This window comes from Fibroporia radiculosa (assembly GCF_000313525.1).
Source record: "Fibroporia radiculosa TFFH 294 genomic supercontigs, scaffold3494, whole genome shotgun sequence".
NCBI classification, from domain to species: Eukaryota; Fungi; Basidiomycota; class Agaricomycetes; order Polyporales; family Fibroporiaceae; genus Fibroporia; species Fibroporia radiculosa.
Genome location: NW_012133386.1, coordinates 19,091 through 41,015, shown reverse-complemented (window position 1 = coordinate 41,015; position 21,925 = coordinate 19,091). Strand labels below are relative to the sequence as shown.

At 51.9% G+C, this 21,925-nt stretch overlaps 6 protein-coding genes across 6 annotated transcripts; 3 read left to right on the top strand and 3 right to left on the bottom strand.

Annotated features, from left to right (window-relative positions):
* Positions 1-575: 575 nt before the first annotated feature.
* On the bottom strand, positions 576-1,718 carry FIBRA_04813 (uncharacterized protein; the record flags this gene model as incomplete). The annotated part of the gene is made up of 7 exons (XM_012326600.1): positions 576-611; positions 666-949; positions 1,008-1,271; positions 1,306-1,329; positions 1,401-1,488; positions 1,561-1,576; positions 1,660-1,718. 7 exons carry the CDS (start codon positions 1,716-1,718, stop codon positions 576-578), a joined length of 771 nt encoding a protein of 256 aa, XP_012181990.1.
* A 5,292-nt stretch (positions 1,719-7,010) lies between these two features.
* FIBRA_04812 (uncharacterized protein) lies at positions 7,011-7,951 on the top strand (the record flags this gene model as incomplete). The annotated part of the gene is made up of 5 exons (XM_012326599.1): positions 7,011-7,147; positions 7,207-7,379; positions 7,434-7,587; positions 7,649-7,728; positions 7,788-7,951. The coding sequence occupies 5 exons, from the start codon at positions 7,011-7,013 to the stop codon at positions 7,949-7,951; spliced, it is 708 nt and encodes a 235-aa protein (XP_012181989.1).
* Positions 7,952-9,579: 1,628 nt separating this feature from the next.
* FIBRA_04811 (uncharacterized protein) lies at positions 9,580-11,265 on the bottom strand (the record flags this gene model as incomplete). Its single annotated transcript, XM_012326598.1, has 7 exons — positions 9,580-9,675; positions 9,740-10,119; positions 10,174-10,502; positions 10,555-10,658; positions 10,718-10,865; positions 10,918-10,962; positions 11,024-11,265. 7 exons carry the CDS (start codon positions 11,263-11,265, stop codon positions 9,580-9,582), a joined length of 1,344 nt encoding a protein of 447 aa, XP_012181988.1.
* A 546-nt stretch (positions 11,266-11,811) lies between these two features.
* On the top strand, positions 11,812-15,597 carry FIBRA_04810 (uncharacterized protein; the record flags this gene model as incomplete). The annotated part of the gene is made up of 16 exons (XM_012326597.1): positions 11,812-12,015; positions 12,080-12,250; positions 12,301-12,681; positions 12,730-12,792; positions 12,845-12,961; positions 13,010-13,139; positions 13,199-13,497; positions 13,557-13,703; positions 13,757-13,890; positions 13,942-14,057; positions 14,112-14,268; positions 14,325-14,416; positions 14,470-14,773; positions 14,825-15,004; positions 15,064-15,207; positions 15,264-15,597. 16 exons carry the CDS (start codon positions 11,812-11,814, stop codon positions 15,595-15,597), a joined length of 2,973 nt encoding a protein of 990 aa, XP_012181987.1.
* Positions 15,598-16,701: 1,104 nt separating this feature from the next.
* On the top strand, positions 16,702-18,785 carry FIBRA_04809 (uncharacterized protein; the record flags this gene model as incomplete). The annotated part of the gene is made up of 8 exons (XM_012326596.1): positions 16,702-16,872; positions 16,926-17,160; positions 17,217-17,398; positions 17,450-17,643; positions 17,784-17,973; positions 18,010-18,096; positions 18,158-18,490; positions 18,555-18,785. 8 exons carry the CDS (start codon positions 16,702-16,704, stop codon positions 18,783-18,785), a joined length of 1,623 nt encoding a protein of 540 aa, XP_012181986.1.
* Positions 18,786-19,663: 878 nt separating this feature from the next.
* FIBRA_04808 (uncharacterized protein) lies at positions 19,664-20,402 on the bottom strand (the record flags this gene model as incomplete). The annotated part of the gene is made up of 4 exons (XM_012326595.1): positions 19,664-19,780; positions 19,832-20,115; positions 20,168-20,283; positions 20,338-20,402. The coding sequence occupies 4 exons, from the start codon at positions 20,400-20,402 to the stop codon at positions 19,664-19,666; spliced, it is 582 nt and encodes a 193-aa protein (XP_012181985.1).
* Between the last annotated feature and the right edge of the window lie 1,523 nt (positions 20,403-21,925).

The following is a 21,925-nucleotide window of genomic DNA, read 5'->3' as shown; positions in this document are numbered from 1 at the left end:
GGCAAAACACTGAACAGCGCTGCGAAAACATCCGGGACTCTCCCATTGATGCGCCCACGTGCCCGATCGCCTCCGCAGGGCCGCAGCGACTGGACCAAGTCTTCTCCATCGCAATGCACCTGCTGACAGTCTTCGACGTTTCGCATAGTTCAATGGGTCTCGACAATGTCGATTCCTGCACATGCAGTGGAGAGGGAGAAGACGTGTAGTACGCACCAAACACTGGCGATGTGACTGATTATATCGATACAATCCATGAATAGACACACCTATCACCTCGGATATACTATCACAAGCCGTGAGCCAAGGTTCCAGCATTTCACTCTTTTTCCTTCGTAAGCAGCTCGTAAGTAGCCAAGATTCTGTTCGGGACGTCGTATCAATCACCTGGGTGTGCATCGTCCAGGATAAATGCAAGTAGCAGCGCAAGAAGACTCGCGAAACATATACGCGTTGCCTGAACTCGGGAGCCTAGCACTTCTACACAATTCCGTCTACTTCTCCTCGGTTTCAACCAATAGGTCGAAGAGTCGAAGCACAGCGTGGGACTCGTCTGACATATCTGAAATCGTAATCTATGGGGTCAACATCTCCCGTACACTCGTAAAGTTCTACGAAGAGTCATCTCGGCCTGTGCCGCACGGCGTGAGACGTCCTTCCCTTACCCGAAGTTGGAGCGTCCTCGTCACCCCCTCTCGCCACCTCTCTACATGCGCCCCTTCCTTAGCCCCCCAGCGCATCTCGAGCTCCTGGAACACCTCCACGCGACGGGTCACGGCAAATCCGAGACGCTCGAACAGACGCACGCTGGGCTCATTTGTCTCCGCGATGCGTGCGACGAGCCTCTCGCGCGGAACAGGCAGCGGAGCCGGTGCGGATGGGGAGGTGGCATACGACAGCATGAGCTCCAGTGCAGCCAGGGCGAGGCCGCGTCGGCGAAATGCAGGCTCTGTCGGATTCTGATAGTGAGTGCCGATCGCGATCGGCAAACAGCACTGTACACACACCCGCGATCATAACCTCTGCCTCGGCTTCGAAGTCTTCGTCCTCCGGCGTGCCCTTGAGGAAAAGGTTGACATCGCCGACCATAGGCAGCGAGTGAATATCTAAATTATCGTCGCCGTCGGCGTGCGTCAGTGTACTCGGTGCACTCGGATCGTCGGCATCACGGGGGCGGGCGAGAATGATGAACGTTAGCTCTGGATGTTTGCGTATAGGCGAAGCATGGAGGGGCAAATCGGGATCATTGTTCGTGGGCCAGGCCGAGTCAGCTGAACAGCTTTTACGGCAGTAATCCATGCTCACTGTCTTCGTCAGTCTGCCACTTCTCTGCGCTCAAGCGAGCAGTCAGCTGACACTTGTCTGCCTGAACCTAGATTCAAACCAAATGACACACGTACGCTGCATCTCATACTCTTCTTCGAGGGTCAGTGGCTCGCTCGCAGTCAACTCGCGCAGCTCCGCACTCGTCATCCATTCATGATACTTCTATCTGCATAAATGCATGATCAGGAAGAGCTTCATTGTTTGCGCTTGGGTATTCCTGAGGAAAGAACTGACGGCGACGTGCTCGGGTCTGTCGATTAAGACGTGAACAATACACAGTATCAGTATCAGCACGGCTGCTCGAGAGGACCAACTGCAGGCGTATATACTCACCGATAGGGCACGAGTACGACGTCTTTGTCGACTATGATCGTGTTCTCGTTGCACCGCATCACAGATTGTAGTAAATGCCGGGCCCAGATGCGCCTCTTAAGATGATAACAGCACAGAACAAGCACAGAACTTGGAGATGTTTCGGCAGCACTTGTTTTGGACCTATCCAGATACTGTCAGCATATTCTGCAGATTATCGAACACATTCGTGAAATTGTTCAACGGATTCATCCATCCACACTGACTGCTCGTGCAAGGACAGACAAAGACCACATCGATTTACGCTTATGGCCGCCTCAGTCGTAATGCGCATCATCCGTACATATTGAGAGATTTCGGGTGTGCCGCTGGCTCGAAAAGGGATGACAGATGATTCACGCAACGATCTAGTCGATGTAAGAGTAGCACGGTATCACCCACCTGAAATCCTTGATATGTACGACAAGTCGTTCAATGTCTTTAGTTTTCGCCCGAAGTCCAAGCTTCCGGTGAACTAAGACCTGCCCTAGACATATCATGTGACAAGTGCGTCCTGGAAATTCGAAATGAGTCCAAAGTTCACCGAGTCCGAGTCGCGTTTTCTTTTGACAATATGACCGTCGCTCAGACCCACGCACGCACACAGATCGTGCATGTATGCGATGGAAATACAGGCTCAACAAGACACGGCGAAGGCGAGCTCTCGCTGGGTAACCTTGCAAGGCACCGTGACGGCACTGTCTTGACTTCGAGTAAAATGTTTGCATTCATTGGAACTACTGAACAACTGCACAAAGCAGGTGATCCATAAAAACATGTCCAGCCGATCTGACAGTGGCATTCACAATGTGGGGCACGAATTTATCTCGTCAACTGTGCTGCGGAGATTCAGGCACAAGCTTTCAACGAACTTTTGAGATGAGGCCCGAGTCAGGCCGGGATGGAAGCCAGGATCAGGTGCGGGTGAAAGTCTGTCGGAGCGCTTAAGATATCGATCTGCGCACCGGAGCCGCCTCAAAGCCGCCCCCTCTCCAAATTTGGACGAGGGTCCCTTCGGGAGGACTCGGGGATGGGTGCCCCAGAGCAGAGGTTTAAAAAAATGAAATGCAACTCATATGTACCGCGTTTCCCCATAGAAACCGTTGTTGGAAATAAGCACCCCATAAATCAGTCATATAAATTGACAAGTCTCGCCAGGACTGAAGTTTTCCAGATATTTTACCACCACGGGCAAGGGAAAAGACACCCCATTAGCCAAACAATGAAACCCCCAAAGGTCCCCTTTAACCACCCATAGCACCAGTGAGATCCACAGTCGCAGATGGGAAAACAAGCGACGATATGCCCGCTAGAATCACCTTTCCAACAATTTCCGTCTTTTATACCTCACCTCAGGTGACTTACCAAGAGCACACGAGTCCCCGCAGGCAATAGAATCATCACCTAGACCAACCGTGCATGCACTGCGCAGCTCGCTTCCCTGTCGCAACATCATCCGCGCGAACACTTATCCTGTAGCCCAACGACTGTTCCGAGACGTCCCGCTCGCGCCTTCTCGCTGCCCTCTGCCGGTCTGCCTGCCTAAATGCCCACCGTTTACAACCGCACCAGGATCCGGAGTGATGGGACATCAGAAAATTGTGTGCGAGGACGTACCGCTGTGCTTCGGCGAGCGCGACGCCGCCGTGCGCACTGCATGGCGGTGACGGCGGCAGGATCCCAGCAGGCGAAGCCTGGTCTGCCTTCCATCCGCGGCGAGCTTCGCTGGGCGCCCCACGGAGCCCCGTGTGAGGATCAGTGCCTCCTGGGGCTGCCAAGCACCTCCAGCACGCTGCGCAGACATGGGTGCGCGAAGGCGCGAAGTGTACGTCGTGGGTGTGAGCCAAGTGTAAGGCTGGGCAAGGCTGGTGCGGAGTGACAGCACGAAAGACGCCGCGGGCCCCGGTCAGCGACGAACATGGGTCCAGCAAGGAAAAGTACGATATTGAGCCATGTTGCTACGATGAAGGCGGGGGAGCAAGACTCGTGAAGTCGAGCGCACAAGCGAGAGACAGACAACACAGCAGGTTACAAACTTGCTGCTTACCGTTACTTACTCGTACTATAGCTCGGGCGAAGTCGGATGGATGAAAAAGACGCCCGCGTCGGAGCGCCTGAGCAGGCTTCCGCTCCGTCCGCTCGCGCACCGGCTACATCGCCAACCGACCGGATGGGGGCTTCTCCCCATTGAACGCGAGTTTGCGCGTCGGAGCCATTAGGGACTTTGTGTGAGGCCGCCGGTTATGATCCAGTCCCACGTCCGGACGAGAACGGTGCATGGTCAAAGTGATATAAGGCCTGGATAGACGAGGGTGTTGGGTTTTCTTTTGCCCCCGCTATGCTGCTGCCCCTCGCGATCTTTTTTGCCTCCGTTCTGGGTATCCGCTAGTGGACGTCTACGGTCTCCACATGGTGCTCCCTCCGTTAGCTCTTGATTTGAAAATGTGAGTCGCCACAAAGGCGCAGATCACGTCTATATCCATCCTGCAGGGGAACCCGACACACGACGAGATTATCAACGAGGACTCGCCCTGATATTTGGCCTTACGGACTAGTCTGGCTGCCTCCCTTGCACCAAGCGCTCATAGTCATAGTCACTGGCTACGAGGGCGAGTTCATCAGTCGATGACAAGCATCTTGTTGTTTGTCGTGCGTCGTCCCGACCATCGTCATCTCTCAGCAACCCCAGGGCTGCGATATTCTCAGGGGGGCTCTCCGCCCTTCCGTTCCGGGCTTCTCGACGGATGCATCCATTGGTTCTTTTTCTCATCCATGAACTGACCGATGTCTCTTGGCTGCGTACCTTGGGTTTGATTCCACTCGTCTTGCCACCTCAACCCGTGTTGTGTCCTCGCGTGTGGTGCAGCCTGCAGGCCGTTGGAATGTCGGAAAGTAATTAGACGCGCACCGGAGCCTATCCAATGGGTTGGACTCTGCGATCCTCCTTACTCGAGTCCACGGGCGAATGTGCGTATGATCATTGTATGTAAGTTCATCAGCTGATGGTTATGATCTTTGGGCCTCGCCATGCATCCATGTTAATGTTCCCAACTACAGCGGGACTCCGACGCGCTCTCAGCGCGAGGTCCTCCGTCCTTCCGTTCCGGGATTCTTGATCGGACGTCTCCATTGATACTCGTCTAGATACTCATATACCCATCGACATCGACATCTGCCAACCTTTCTGCTCCTTGGACACCGTCCCTCGTCGCGTCCGCTGGCCACAGTGAATCTATACACTCACCCCCTTTGTGCGGAGCCGGCGCCTTTCGCTTCCGCATGCTCGCGCCTGCGGACACATGCACCTCCGCATATGGTTTGCTGTGTTCCGTCCACTGGTGAACAGGACCCTCATCTATCAGGAAGGTCGTCTACGTTGTCCTCATTCGAGCTGGTATTTCATCGATGTAGTACGTGAAGAACGACAGGCGCTCACAGTCCACTGTGTCGGATGCAAGTGCCCCTATTCCTCCTCCCACCGTCCTTGTATGCGCCTTTCCTGCTTTGTGTCTCTACACCATCGGCAGTGCTCTATTCCTGCCTCTCAACCAGAGGCCACCACGGCCGTCGAGAAGAAGTCGAAGCCGGAGACGCTTGCCATCAGGTGTTCACCATCCGGCCACGAGCTAATATTGGATCCCATTCAGTAGAACATGATCCCCACCTTCTTTTCCACCCTCATCACATATATTCTTGTCTCGCGCGTATATTCTTGTCCTCCTTTTGACTTGCTCTCCAACTTTGCCGTCGTCAGCGTTCGCGCACGCAGCCCAGTGCCCAATGGCAGCGTGTTTCCTATTCATGCCGCGCCACGCCGGGCAAGAGGCGTCCACCCTAACTCCGTCTAGGTATGATCAACCTAGTTTATGCAACTCGGTACCGCAAGAGGCCGCATACCATGAGGAAAGTATGACGCTTGGCGGTCAGGGGATCGCTCAGAGCGGATGCGAGAACCGCACTCCGGACAGGAATTTGAAGTGCGGCTTCTTGGCTTCTGTACCCCGCCTCTGCCTTAAATACAGCATGGGCTCGCCGGCTACGCGAGCGTTCCCCACCTCGCTGCTTGCCCCTGCCCTGCTCTTTCTCTGCTCTGGACTGTTCTGAACGAGTTTGCACTGTCTACGCTTGGGAGTGCTGCAGCTGGGGAGCTATGAACTGTACCACTATGGTGTCTCATCCGAGCCGACGCCGACTCTCGATTGCTCTTGGTCACTGTTTTGATGCTTGCACGACATCGACGATTGACCGGGAGACCTCTGTGCGGCCCAATTGGTCTTCTCGGCCGCCTCTACGCTTTCACTGCTGGTGGAAGCGCGTCGCCTGAAGGACTTGGCGGCGGCGGTAGCGCGTTTCACCCCTTGTTGCGCAACTTGCGCCTGTTGCCCTTGCGACCTCGTCAACCTCAGGAGATCGGAGTGGTGGTTTCATACGCTGGGTCTGGGCCATGGCTTGTACCTCGGGTGTGCAGTGTCTCCTTTTGTGGTCCTCATAATCCTCATCTTCTCTAACGACGACCCGCTGGGTGTGAGGATGGTCATCTAGGTCGGCTGACCTGCGGCAGCATGCCTCTGGCCCGGACCTTACTCGCTGGTCGTTACTCAGGTGGGCAAGTCGCTGCACGAGTTGTAGACGCCCAAGGCACGTCTGATGGAACAAGTGGTGTTGTACCCCGCGTTCGGCGGCCTAAATTGGGGTGACGCTCCCGCCCGGCAGAGCCTCGGCTGACTACTCAGTCGACGTTAACCTTGCTGGTTCTGCATCTGGGTCCGCCTGATACTCGTCTGATCCAACCCGGGTTGTCAGCAGACGTGGCGCCAGGTCTTCCAGGGATGTAGCCTGCGTTTGATGGATGTGGCGACCCCGCCCCGAAGATTGAACAGCAGCCGACGGTAGGCGCGAGGCGGAAGCAATTTCTCGCGCTCGTGTCCTTCGTCGAATGCTGTTCAACTTCGCACTTCTGTCTGGCACCGTCGGACGGCGACACCGGCGAGGCCCCTGCGGTGTCTGTGCGGACGATGGTGTCTGCCGTTGACACTGGACACGTCGGACAGGCGGGAACAGTGTGGGGCAATGGGGTCCGGACGCCACACGGGCATCAAGCGAGGGCAGACTAAGTGCTCACAAGGTTTTTCCATCCATGCCGACCCATCAGAATGGTCATCTGAGAAGGTCGGCACACTCTGCTGTCTTTCCCTTTCCCCTTCCGGCTGCTACACCTTACGTAAGCCATCTGGTTAAAGGCCCGGCGCCCGCCCTTTTGCCTTCTCTTCGTCCTTCCCACCAACGCCTGTCGCTCCCTGCTCTACTTTGCTCAAACTCCCTGCGCATTCACCATGTCCTTCGAGAAAGCTGAGAAAGCAGAGAGCGGCGAGATCACCCAGGTGGACGTGAACTACCCTACTTCCCATTCGACGATGCGGCCTTCGCCCTCCCCTGCGCAACTGAGGAAGTTGGGCAACCCTGGGCCGCTGTGCGTTGTTACTCTTAAATGGCTTGAGTAGCCCGTTCTCATCAGGTCGTCTTTCACAGTGGCTTGTTCGCTTTTGCTTCCACTACTCTTTGGTTGTCCTTCGTTAACGCGGGCGTACGGGACATTAATGCTCCCAACGCAGTCGCGTCGATGGCCCTCTTCGTCGGTGGACTCTGCCAGCTTCTCGCGGGCATGTGGGAATTCGCCTGTGGCAACAGCTTTGGTGCTACAGGTCAGTCTCCCCCAGTATCTGTGGCCTGACCTGTCCCTCATGCCCCCCTCCCAGCATTCTCCATGTTCGGTGGTTTCTGGATGTCTTATGCGACGATCTTTATTCCGGGATCGGGCATCCTTGCTGCGTATGCGGACAACACGACCGAGCTCAACAACATGCTCGGATTATACCTGGAGATGTGGTTTATCATCACATCCCTCTTGTTGTATGTGCCTCTGGCGTATCTCTTCCTGCTGACTGAGCTGATCGCCCTGCGCCGTAACTAGTATTGCTTCAACGCGGCGAACCCTCGGGCTTGCTGCATTATTCCTGTGCTTGGCGATTACCTTCCTTTTGCTCGGTATCGGTACGTGATGGCATCCCGTATATCTTGACGCGTGTGCTGATGGATTGCTCCGCTGATAGGCAAACTTGTGCAGTCAACATCCACCGGCACGACGAAGGCCGGCGGCGCGATGGGTATCATCACTGCCTTCATCGCATTCTACGTTGGCACTGCTCAGTTGCTTGTACGTGAGGAGAGCTGGTTCACGCTTCCGGTCGGGCACCTCCCTCAGAGGCTTGACTGAGTGCGTTCCGTGTATGTCACTGTATGGTCTCTTGGATGCATGGGCGATCAGTTGGATCAGCGGACTGTTTGCGGTCGACTATGCTCTCCACCATTGTATTATTACTATCATCAGCCGGATATCCCTGTCATATTCCAAAAGTCGGATAGCCCGTAATGGAATGTTAATATTTTTTTCGCATCTGCTATTGTACTCGTGGATGGTGATACTGAATGCGGCTTGCTGGTTCGCAGACTTCCATTCGATGGGGATCAGTGGCTGGCGCCACAGCTCGTATGTTGGAAATTTACGAGCAGACTGCAGCTCAGAATAGCCAGGGACAGGCATCTGACATGACTGCGGTCCCCATGACGTGAGAATGCAGCGGCTGCATTGGGAGCGGCGGTCGTGGGGCCGCTCTTGTCTAGCTTACTCTGCACTGGCGCGCATCCTGAGGCCTGATGTCCGAGTCTTCCGGCTGATTCTTACGAGAGCTCTTTGTAAGTTCACTGGCCCCACATTCAAACTCCAAGTGGCCCCGTATCCGCATGCAATTGAATGGATGAGAAGTCGGGTGCAGGCTTAAGTGATTTCAGGGACCAGCTTGAAAGACCAATTATGCGGCGGGAATTTGCATAGGTCCAGATCTGTGTGAGATCGCGCGGGGTCGCACGAGTTCAACCAATAAAATGAACATGTATGTAGAATGCGTGCGCCTGGTACGCGCCGTTGTCAAAATTGCTCATAGAGTGCACCGCCCTGGCCTGAATCTTGGCAATGTCAAACGACTAATAATAGTGCATTGGCAAATTTACAAAGAGCCAAATAATTCCCTCTGAGCTTGAAAGCGCCAAAGCTTTCAAAGGGTTTGCTAATTCTATTGAATCAGACTCCTGTCGCTATGGGCATGTGCTCTCACGGAGCTTGTGTTGGTAGGTGTCAGAATCTTGCTGTTGTCATCTTGGAAACCCCTTCAGAGGCTAGGGCAGTGAGTCGGGAGAAGAAGTATGCCAGCACAAAGTGGTATATGGCAGCAATCAGCTCCATGCAGCCAGCACCAGCCCGAGCCCCCGGATAACAATAAATAGAACCAGGCGACAAAAGATGGAAGGCTGTCCGAATCTTTTGGCATTTGCTCTGTCGTTGCTCCGTCGCTTTACGAGTTTAGTGCGTATACTCATTCGCGTTCAAGAGAGGCGACAGCTGACTAGCACTTCGAATGCTAACCATCGGATTACGGCAAGATGAAGTCGCATCTATTGGGGGGAGCATCAGGCGATTCAGTGATCTCATCCTCAGCTGGCTGTCGAAGACACTGAGGACGAGACCGCAGACTCACGACCACGTTCGTATAATTTATAGCACGTCATATTCTGGCAGATGCGGACCAAGAGCACATCATGGAGGCAATGGTGAGCGTTCCAGTACGACCTACAAATTCTATTCCATCTCTTCTATGATACAGAACCGTCAATAATGATGACACGAGACGCGACGATAGGGGAGAAGCCCCAAGTAAGGAAAGGAACATCGTCTTTACCCCGGATGGCAATAGTCGTGGCGGCGCAGGTCGTCAAAAACGGGAGGATGCCTAGTTCCACGCAGTGTACGAGGGAGGGATCAGCCCTGACAGAGATATTGAAGAACGCTCATTGTGCGATCCGTCGCTGTGGAACGCCGTAACTCGGAACGCCTGCGCTCTGGGGCGAATTGCGCGCAAATGGCGACGCCAATTCAGCGAACGGCTGTCAATACCAGTCGGCACCCCCACGACCGCGATCATGCAATCACGCAGTGTGATGCACACACGTCCCGCTGTTTTTCTTGTGTCCTTACTGCGCGTGTCTCCGTCGCCGATCGGCTTTGTTCTTTTGACTTCGGCGGTAGTGGAGGAGGAAACAGATCGTCCCACACCGACCGGCGCCTTACGTGTATGTGTTTGCTCTTCAAGAGCACGAACCACTGAGGGGCGGGACTGACCATATTTCCGGTCGGTGCACGGACATATCCATGTCCTGTGACCGCAGCGACACCCATCGCCATGTGCCCTGCCACCATCAAGCAGTCCAGCATGGCACCACCAGTATTCAGGGTGATATCGACCTCACAGTAACCTTCTGGTATGAACATGGTGGACATCTGCGGGTAGGTTACGCCGTCGAGGACGAGACGTCGCTCAAGACCCTGACCTGGAAACCAAGTCGGTATTTGACATGGAGTGAGAGTCGGTGAAGCGTACTCACATCCATCGACACTCGTTGTCCCCGCCTGCCAAGCACCCTTGCTGGACCACACGCAGAACGCAGATATCCAGCCGCTGAGATCGTCGGCACCATACGATGTCGGATTATAGTGCGCGACATGATTCCAGAATTCGATGTCCGGCTTACCATCGAACGCCTCCACAAAGCGACCGAGGATTGGGCGGAGCATCCCCGCCCACGTGCGAGGTTCTGGGCCGAAGGATTCAAGTCGGCCGATACGGTCCAGCAACTTCTGCCAGTCCGCCTTCTCGCCCTCGAGTGTCACAGAAGGTATACCGCAGGCGCAAAGCATGTCGAATACGAAGCATCTGCGGTGAGCACTGTGTGAGATCTCGATCTTTGTTCTCACGAGACACTCACGAATTGACCATTGACATCATCATCACCGAGCACACTGTTGTATCGACCAACGTTGTTGTTGTGAAATCGGGGAGAATCCATCTCGTCAACCCTTCGTCGCATACCTGTATTGCAGAAATGTCAATATCAGGCGGCATACACTTGACAATGCATAGGTGTATACATTTTTGTGTAGGTGCTCTGTCGTCTGACGCGCCATGCTCCCGAAGTCAACTGGATTTCGAGGGCACCCAACCTCGCAAGCAAGGCTGAGGGCGTTCTTTGTGCGATTAGGAAACAGAGTGCGTAACAGCGTTGTATGAGAGTTCATGCTGTGCGTATTGTCAGACTTCAAGTAGCGTCTGTTAGCTCTGATCCACTCACTAGAAGCTGAATTGACTCAGAATGGCTATCCAGACATCGTCTGGCCTTCGGTATGACGAGCAACCAGTCAGTCACTATATGAACCAAGATGAGGCGGTCGTCTGACCTTAAGCTCAAATGATGATGGGTATTGTATGCTTGCATGACCGTGTATACAAAGCCGTTGCTCCGAGGATATAAAGTCGCGACTTCGTCCTCCAGGACGGAGCTTTGGAATACCTCCTCACATCGTCCCCACTGCCCCGCGCACGCAGCTTGTAGCAAATCCTTCGGTGTCTTATTGGAGTTCCCGCAGTCCTTTCCGAATTGCGCAGCAAGGTGTGGCGCGACCCGGAAAGTCACAGGCATAGTACGAGAAGACTAGTATCGCAGGGGAATGAGCAAGAGCGGCGCTCACTACTCGAAAAACTGAATTTGTTGTCCTATACGGTGGGAAAGATTGAGAACATTGGCAGATGCTCAAAACAAAGGCAAAACTGATTTCGGATCTGAGAATTCATCAGTCAATTCAGAGTCCATATGTAGAAGAATCATTACAACTCTTACCATAAGAGGTTGCATGTAAGTGTTGAAAACAATCATCAGGCGGTCTGGAACCTCTTGGAATCTCAATTTCGGTATACCCGTCAGTATTAGGCACCATTATCTCAATATACATTACGCAGCTTGTCAAGGCCTTTTAAAGGTTTAATACAACTTCGAATTCATCATGATAGTTGAACATTCAAGTTGATCAAACGCGAGAGCAGGTGTGGCACAACCATGGGCGCCTACGCGACTTGACTTTGAATCACGTGAACTAGCCACATGCATTGCGGACGAACGCGACGAAACGCGTGCCGTTTCTTGAAGTCTTTCCACTGAGCTCCTCTCGACTTTGACCAACTGGCTGCGATGGCTAATCTGCCGTCTCTTCTCCTTGGATCTCTCAATCCCTCATCACGAAAAAAGGCAGAGCAGAGTCTCAAAAACCTTAGTTCTCAGCCAGAATTTCTCTCTGCCCTTCTCCAGCTCGTGCTAGACCAGTCGCAGGATCGCGCCGTCCGTCTTGCAGCAAGTATCTATCTGAAGAATGTCATAAAGTCAAGATGGGAAGACGTGAGTTTTAAGACCTTATGTATATCCATCCGCTGTACGTCAAGGATTGTGGAAATTATCACAGGAGGAGCCACCCATACCTGAGGCAGAAAAGGCAACGTTACGCGGTGAACTGATTCCTGCCATGATCGCGCTATCAAACGCGTCCGACAAGGCAATGCGAGCACAAGTTGCAGAGTCTATCTCATTGATTGCGAGTACCGACTTCCCCGAGCGGTGGACGGACCTGGTCGATGTGAGCATTGTGGCTTTCGGTTGTCTCCCGCGTGACCTTTGTCCGTACAGAAACTCGTATATTCTCTTTCTGAAACCAATTATGACGTGAATATTGGCGTTCTGGAGACCGCCCATTCAATATTTCGACCATGGCGCGCCGCAACGCGATCCGATGCTTTGTTCACGGTCATCAACTATGTCCTCTCTCGCTTTACTCGACCGTTCCTCCAACTCTTCCTGCATTCAACCTCTCTTCTCTTCGCAAATCCCCCACCTGCCAACCTCGCGCAGATCGCGCAAGCAGAGGTGCTCCTGGCCGATATCTATTATGATCTCACCTGCCAGGACCTGCCTCCGGACATTGAGGATTCACATGTGCAATTTTTTGGGCCCGATAGCGGTCTATTTGTTCAGCTTTTAGCTTGGGAACGTCCAGAGTTGCAGCATGATGTAAGAGCTTTTGCTGTAGGTCCTCACTTGTCATTGACTATTCTTCAGGCAGAAGACACAACGCCATCGCTCCCATCGCAGATCAAGACGGGTATTCTTGAAATTGCTGAGGTTAGTAGGATTAACCCAAAGAGCCTCTGTGCATACTCACTCCGCACCGCAGCTTTACGTAAAATTGTATCCCGAGGTGCTGCAGAGCTCCGCGTCAGTACCAGCAATTGTTCGACAGGTGTGGGATTTAGTTGGGGGTGGCAAGCGGACCAGTGTTGCTGATGATGGAGTGAGTGCACCGTTTTCGTCGAACATACATAGCTGAGACTCTTTCTAGCTCGTCTCGCAATCACTGCGCTTTGTCTCGACTGCTATTCGTACTGGGCACTACAAAGACTTGTTTGGCTCAAAAGAGATCATCTCCAACTTAGTTCAGGGCATTGTTGTCCCAAATGTTGGCTTACGAGGTACTGCATTCCGTAGGGTAGTCGAGCTCGTACTTATCGCACCTATTTCGATCACCCAGAGCACGAAATCGAGCAGTTCGAGGACGACCCATTGGAATATATCCGACTCGACTTGGCTGTCCCGTCGCTCGGCGGGGCTGGTGTCAGCACTGACGCGATCACAAGGCGACAGGCTGCGGCCGAAGTTCTTCGAGCGTTGGTGTCGTCCGGATTTGAAAGCGAGACTACCGAAGTTGCCGGTGCGTGGATAGGGCAAGGCCTACAGGAATACAACGCAAATAAGGCCGACAACTGGCGTGCCAAGGATTCAGCCATATATCTGATGACCGCTGTTGCGACACGTGGCAGTACGACACAAGTATGTTAAATAGTGAGTGACACAGGGTCCATAGCTGAATCTTAACTTCCACGATCTAGCATGGGGTGACGTCAATAAATGCTCTTGTCGACGTTGTCCAGTTCTTCTCGGATCACGTATTCCAGGACCTTCAGGCCGATGCGGATAGTGTCCATCCTATCCTCCAGGTGGATGCAATCCGATTCCTTCACACATTCCGAAACCAGGTTGGCCCTGTTCTTGTCTAATTTGTTATGCGTGATTTCACCTTTCGTGACAGCTTGTCAAGCCGCAACTTCTCTCCGTTCTGCCGCTTCTCGTGCGTCATCTTGGCTCAGCCAACTACGTCTGTTATACCTATGCTGCGATCAGTATCGAACGAATACTGTTCATTAAACAAGGGAATCAACTGCTGTGAGTATTTGTGCTAGTTCACACTAGTCAAATTCTTACGTTACTGCTTAGGTTCACTCAGGCTGATGTTCATGAGATTGCGCCTCCTTTGTTGGATGCGTTGCTGACGAAGATCGAGTCTGCGGGTACTCCCGAAAAGATCGCCGAGAATGACTATCTGATGAAATGTATGCGTCGGGTTCTGAGTAAGGAAGTGACTAGAAGCTCACAACTGCTAATAGGTGTTATGCGCGTCATCATCACTGCTCGTTCAACATTGGCAGCAGGATATGAGCGGACCCTTCAACGACTAGTCGCGATTTTGGGTGTCATCTCAAAGAATCCTAGCAACCCTCTCTTCGATCAGTACATCTTCGAGACTCTATCAGCCTTCATGAGGTATGTTGCGACTCGACAGTCCAGCTGTGGTTCTTGGCTAATTGAGGGATAATCAGGTTTGTCGTTGGTGCCAATTCCAGCACGCTGGCTACATTCGAACAAGCTCTCTTTGGCCCATTCACGATCATCCTTCAGCAAGATATTGACCGTACGTTAGCCAGAAGTCTACTGCACCAATGATTCTGACAGTGCTGGTATCAGAATACATTCCTTATGTTTTCCAGGTTCTCGCTCAAATGCTTGAGTTGCATACTACGGACGTACCTGCGGAGTACCGAAGCCTCCTTCCGTTCCTCCTCACTCCTGCTGGTTGGCAACAAAAGGGCAGTATTCCCGGATTGGTCAAATTGCTTAAGGCTTTCCTTGCCCGGGATGCACAGCAGCTGGTTGCCACTGGCCAGTATTCAGCCATCCTGGCGGTCATACAGCAGCGATTGGTCCCGTCGAAACTCAATGATGCGTGGGGTTTCGAGCTACTGCAGTCTGTCGTCCAATACATTCCACCGTAAGTCTCGATGTTGTCCGAGTGTTTTGATATCGTCTCACTGGGTTATAGATCCGAATTACGACAATACTTCCGTGCGATCATGGTTACTCTTCTGACTCGGATGCAGACCAGCAAAACGGATAAATATGTCTACCTTTTCGTCTACTTCATTACATTCATGATGGCCATCAACGTTGATGGACTAAACCCTGATTACGTCATAAGTGCTGTAGAAGAGATCCAGCCACAGTAAGTTCACTACATGATATGCACGGGAAATAATGTTGAGCGCTCACAATGATGCACAGACTGTGGTCTCAGATTACTGTCAACTTCGTTGTCCCACAGGTTCCCAAACTGCTTCCGAAGGACCGCAAAGTGGCTGCCGTCGGCCTTACCCGGCTACTGACGCAGAGTACCCTTATGCTTCAAGAGCCGTCGGTGCAAGCATGGTATGACTGATCACCACCTTTCGAGTAGTCGAACTGCTAATTTTCATGATAACAAGGCCGGCAACCTTCGCCGTTCTCGCGAAGCTGTTCCAGGAACCCCAGCACCTAACGAAAAAAGATGGGCAAGACGATCCGGATGCGGGACTCACCGCCATTGATTTCGAAGAGCAAAATGCGGGCTACCAGGCAGCGTATTCGCGCTTAGCAGCGTCAGAAACGGTCGCTGTTGACCCAGCAGCCTACGTACGCGATCCTCGTGAATTACTCGGACGGGAGCTGGTCAACCTTTCGCAAAAAGGTGCACCACTCAAAACGCTCGTGGGTGCGGCAGATCCCACTGTGGTAGCACCGCTAATGCAGTCATTGGCGGCTGCTGGGTACACGGTGTAGTTGTGGCATCACATCGATGTGGTAGAAGTGTACATAGAGGAAAGTATCAACGCTGAGATGGACGACATGGATTAGTGACAAAGTACTTCAGACTGTATATCGACACATTGCATTGGAATCTCACTTGACATTGCTCACCACTGCGCGCCCTGCATGCCTGTCGCAGTTAGTTCATGTCTTGCCTTTGCATCATCTTGTACTCAAGAAGAGCTGCTCTGGCGTCATGCATCTCTGTCACTTGTGGGACGTAGATTGTAACTCGGCTGCGAACGTTTGAAATCACAAGCTAGGGTTGTCTGTGTTCAACTTCGCTGCACAAAGCAAATGCCCTCTATACCGCGCTGTCGTATGGCCAGAGGCTGGAGGCAGACTTCAAGTCTGACACATGCGAGATTATACGCACGCATCTACGTACTAAATAGGGGTATATAGTCAGAACAAAATGCGACGCTCTGCAAAGAAAGTTACTTGTCCAGCACGGTAGCAACGAAAACCTACAGCAATTGCTGTACGCGATGCATTCGCTACAGTCCCAACGGTATGGCTCCTGCGTAAATACACCTCCTCGATCATGGTTCCTATAGAACGGATAATTATATTCACCAGTCGCACAGCTCCTCGTCGGTCTTGCTAATAAATCCGCATGTATCTGCACTGCGAGCGGCGCCTTGGTCTTCTTCGCGAACTCCTTCACAAAGAAGTGGTCCAGAGCGCCTGTCGCAGATTGCATCGCAAGCAGCGAGGTGGTCGCAGACGGCGAGGAGGGAGAACTTAAGTGCGGACGCGCCGGGGTCGGTGACGACTCGGAGCTGCGTGCGGTCTGCGCTGCTGTCGTCGAGCAGCTGGAGCACGTTGAGGCCAGCGTCCTCCGCAGTCTTTGACCTCGTATGCGGGAGCATCTGGCTGCTCCGGGTGTTGAAACGTTGAATCATGGGTTCCAAGACGGAAATTTGCTACACGATAATTGTTGTTCCAAAATCTATTTACATACTGCATTCCTGAAACGCATTGCTGTATTTGGGAGACCTGCCTCCGAGCGTTGGTCGGGACGCGAAAGCAGGTTTGCGCGCCGCGCTGCAGGCTGTTAAGTATCATAGTAACAACATGTCCGATGAAATAGGACTGCACTATGTACCTGTTAACTCACTTTCCAGAGAGGTGTACCGTATGAGGCACCAAATGTTTGCAGCAAACATCACTGTAAATGACCTCAAAATCGTCATAGGAGGTTCACGGCAGCCTCCAGTCGACCCGGGTTGTATTGGCCCTTGGAAGGTGTGGTTCAGCAACACGTGTTATATATGATTCACGATTTTCACCAATTGTAGACAAAAAAGCCCTTCGACACAAGAAAAACGCTGCGAGACAGACTGGAAGAACACGACTACATACTCGGGTGGGTTGCGACTGAGATGGAAAACCCGTCTGACCGAATACAGGCACTTATACCTAGAGATCTAGGACTGAAAAACAAGTTCAAAAGTCTGACGAAATTGCCGCAATCTTCGCAGCTTAAATGCGACTTTTTCTATACCATTGAGCATGAGATGGAATTTTCCCAACGTATGTATCATCTACTCCTAGTGTACTTGCTATTTTACTGATTTGATTCGACACAGCCCCGCCTGTTGTAGCTGTGCAAAAGCTCGAGAACGATCATGCAGATCTGTTCGCACTACTTCAGCTAACAATGCGCTTTCAGGGGAAGTGGACGAAGCGCGAAGTTATACTGAATGGAGGAATTTTTTCCTCGGAGAGTCCAGGGAAAATGGAAAAGAAGTTGAATGTCAAAATCCCACATGTTTGTATCAAGTCCCTTGCTGTTCTTTTCCCCCTAATTTTTGTCAGTTAGAGGGCGGGGCCGAGATCCCTGGAAGAAGTGCCCCAAAATTCCCATAAGCATGAATTCGAAGAGATACTCTCCTCTTCGAAGGATGTTATACAGGTCATCAAGCGCCGTGAAATCGTGACACTCTTCAATGTCCTCCATTGCCACGTCCCAGACCTGCACCTGGCATCTGATACACCGTCGTCTTCCAAGGCCATGTGACTTCATGGTATATTTCGTTAGACCTCTGTTTGTGCCGACTCTCCCGGAGAACAGTCCCTGTGTATTTCGAGAGTGTGTAGTCTCCTTATGTTGCTGTTGATACTCCAGTAAGCATGAGCTAATCTGATACCCCTAGACAGGTATCTTGGAAGTTTCCGGTGGTTATACAGCCTTCGGATCTGATTGGTGGATGGCGGAAATATGTGCCAGTCAGCGATTGGAGCATTATTTTTCGCGGCTATTCGTCCCCTTTTTTCTTGTCGGAGGTTATTTCAATGGCAGGCGAAGAAGATAGATATCGAATGTTGGCGCAAGGTCTAGTGGCAGTGCGTGTAGGAAAATTCATTTTGAAAAGCGACTAGAAGGCGGACTTTTTCGTTGTATGTGTATACCTCAAGTCCGATTCTACGGCGGAGAGGTACATCTTTCGCGGTGGCACAGATAAGCAGGTAAGATAATAGCAATATTGCTGCATACCTGTGGTTCCAACGCGACCTATATCCCTGACAGGTACACATTCACCAAAAGGACTTCGACCTTAAAGCAAGCATCAATGCGGTACACTTTCTTCGAGAGTTGTATAATCTCCGAGGGGTAATTGCTGAACTGGAGAAGGAACTAGACCCATCGAAGAAAGGAGCCTTGCAGGAGATTAACGACATTGGCCGGAAGGTAGTATCACTTTCGAACAAAAAGGACAAGTCAGGCTGGGCATTGTCGACGGGCATTCTGCAGCGTGCGCCAGGCAGCGTCGCCGAGGAGGGCGAACCTAATCTGGACGATGACTTGGGGGTCTTTGGTACTGATGAGGGGGCTGCTGTCGTCGAGTACGTTTTATTCGGGGTAATTTTTTACATCTACTTCTCAACAGCCCTGAACTTGCAACTAATCTATGACTTCCTGTTAGCACCCTTTTGTCGCCTATGTGTGGGATGGCAATAATGAAGCGGGAATCTTCAAGTTCGTGCCGAAGGGTCAGACTGAAGTCGATGTGCTCCAATACCTGAACGCGATCGACTCTCCTAAGAACCATACGGTTCGTCCAATACAGCTTCGGTCGACTAGCCAGGGGATGTTTGTCCATTTGCCCCCTCCGGGGGTTGGCTTGGATGTCTCCGAGATTTGGACGAACACTTGAAGAACACCACATTACAACTATTCGGAGCGATCGCGTTTATGCACAAACACCACGTAGCCCACCTTGATCTGAAGCCCGCAAATATTGTCATTCCGCCGGAGTATGGGAGACTGACCATCATAGATTTCAGCCATCCGATTTGCGTCAAACGCACTGGTCAAACGGTAACTGGTCTCTTCGGCACAGAGGGGTAAATCGCGCCGGAAATGGGTGAGAAACCATATGATCCCATACGAGCTGATTTGTGGTCTTGTGGCAAGGTTGTTGAGGAGTTGTGTGCTCACTGCAAGTCGCCTTCGCCAATCCATGAGCAGTTAGCCGCTACCGCCGGGCAGCTGATGAGCCACGATCCTCTCCGGCGGCCCACCATGATTGATGTCATTTGAATGCTCAAGTGTTCTGATGCAAAGCCTGCATTTGGTCGTCGCATGATCAGTCTTTTAAAGTATGTGTTATTGTTGTTATCCTTGGCAAATTGAAGTGCATGTGGACTAATAACTTATATCTCAGTATCTTTCCAGAAAAAACTCACACCACTGGTGGCCCAGAGTCTGGCCTTTCCACCCAGTGAGGTCAAAAGGCTAGCCCTTGAGCGCTGAGCCTTTGGAGAAGCTAAAAGTCACCTCCGGTCAGATGGCAAAGAGTCAAGTGTGGTCATGAACTGGAAGGTAGAGGACATCTGTATCCACCAGTACACATTGCAATGTAATACACGCTGTTCACAAATGTGTCATCGAAACACCCGTCATTCGCTCATAACATAACGATAACTTCGCAGGCAAAGCTTTCATTTCAGATACAAACTATGGGATGCGTCATCGTACTTGTTCGACAGGTATATCCAAGGGTAGGGATGAATAAGAGGGTTTAGCCCTTTGTCAATGACGAACGTGATCAAGGTCGTCCTTCCACGACTTGGGCAACCAGAAATCGCTATTTCCGTTACCATACTCAACCCACCAGTGGTCGGAATTGAAAGGACTCAACACGATATTCTAATCACTGGATGAGCACGTATTTTAAATGTGTACCAGTATCAAGCTTACCTCTACCGAGCTTGCTGCTCTAAGCTTATCGCCGAGTCGACTCGGACAGCCATGCCAGGACCAACGATTGTTACCCCAAGTCATGGCCCAACTGCCGTTCGTACCGATCGAGAGCGTCTTGATATTGCGTGACCCCACTTCATCGATTTTATCGCGAAGAGTCTGGTCAACGCTGCCCCACTTAGTGCCCCCGGCAGATGACTTGGAGAACCAGTCGCCCTTCCCACCAAATGCGTAGATTCTGATGTCAGAGGTCGGAATTCCACTGGCTGTCCCATTAGTATCTGCAGAGGATCGTTATTCAAGGAATGCGGAGGTCGGAGGAACTATGCCTACAAGTCCCCTGAGAGGTGCGCAGCCAATACTTGCCCCCTGGGCCACCGGCTAGTCCCCGCACCTGGCTAGTGTTCACACTACGAAGGTGGGTAGCGAGCTCGGAGGGACAATTCTGCCTACGTAGCGAGTCATTACAGGGTATAAAGATTGTACGATTGTAGCGCACTGACCACCTCGACTTGCTCCCGTTGCTGATATAAAAGCCCTCGCTCTGGTTACCGACGAAAGTGATCATGGTAGGCGAAAATACTGAGGGAATGGGATGAGAAGAGAGCCGTTTTATAGGCTGGCGGTTCGATAAATGGCGATGTCCACTGTGCTGGGCCCTGAATTAAGTTCGTGCTGCGCCTAATCACTGGAAGCCTACCTGCTGTAACACTTACCGGAAACAAGCCAAATGTGTGAGCGCCAAGAGTATGCAGTACCGCATCTAGGATGAGCGTTGAGCGGCCGTCATGAACAAGACTAGATTCAACGTTGATGGGACGGGCACTGATTGATCTGTACGGAAGTTAATACATTCTTGACGACGGCGTCCTATAATCTCATTGTTGTTGAGGCCATGCACATCAAACCACAGGACCTAGAAGCTGCGGTGACGGGAGCGCACCGTGATACTTCGCACAAGTGCTTCCAGGATCGATATGTACTTATATTCCCGAACGAGAGAACTCGGAGATCCTTGAGGTACAATCTCAGAGGAGAGAACGCTTGACGCCACTGGCTTGTTGGTCCCAGACGATCAGTGTTCTAGCCAAGTCAAATGCATCGATGACACGACCAGAAAACTCGACGAGTATACACTTACCACGTTAGAATGTCCAGCGGCGGGCATGACATCAGATAACATTCTCCCACTGAACACGCAACTCCGACTATAATGAGGATGTAGACTCTGGGCCGGTCTTAATACGCATGTTCCGTCGTTCACACGTCAGGAGATGAATGGAATCTGGTCTTTGGGAAGTCCCTGAAGCGGCCTAGTCGAGCCTCTATCGAAACTTGACTATCGTCAGCTGCTACTTGTACTTTGCCACTCCGCCGCATCGCATCCACTTACCTGACATGACGTGGGTCAGACGACCATTGATACCATACGGTCAACGCCGAACGCAGTTCTCGGGGAGGAGTATCCGAGTCTGCTATGGCTATGCAGATAATGGATATTGATTACTTTAATTTCAGACCATGTATCGCCCCCTAGTCGAGTCGAAAAATCAGCCGCATATGCTTGCCATTCGCACCGCTGGCGCTAAGCCTTAGCATAGTCATTGTACGTGCGCGCATTATGGTATTGTATTGTCGGTCAGAGTAGATCATGGTGATGGATCTGCGTAAAAGGTAGTTCTGAGACATATATGGGGCCGAGGCAAGAGCAAGGCTGAAGATACTGGAATTCTGAACCCCATTGGCATCCGTGCGAACTTTGAGGTTACCACTCTCCACGGTGGCCGCCGTCTTGTTCCATGCATGCGCACGACTTGCCCGAGTTCTGAAATAGCGGATCCTTGCTAAAGTTTTTTGCGTTTCTTTCAGCATACATTCCTAGCATGTCATCAACGATACCATATACTCTTTGACTATGGTATGTACCAGATTGTACTACTGACAAGACTCCTACTAATGTCCTGTAGGTTGACATTGGCCACCGCCTATCAAACACGTTAACGAAGCTATACTTCTATGTACGACGTGAATTTTTCATCGGAAATGCGGGCAACATTACCGTCGTGGGGCCCTCTACAGGATGGCAGTTCC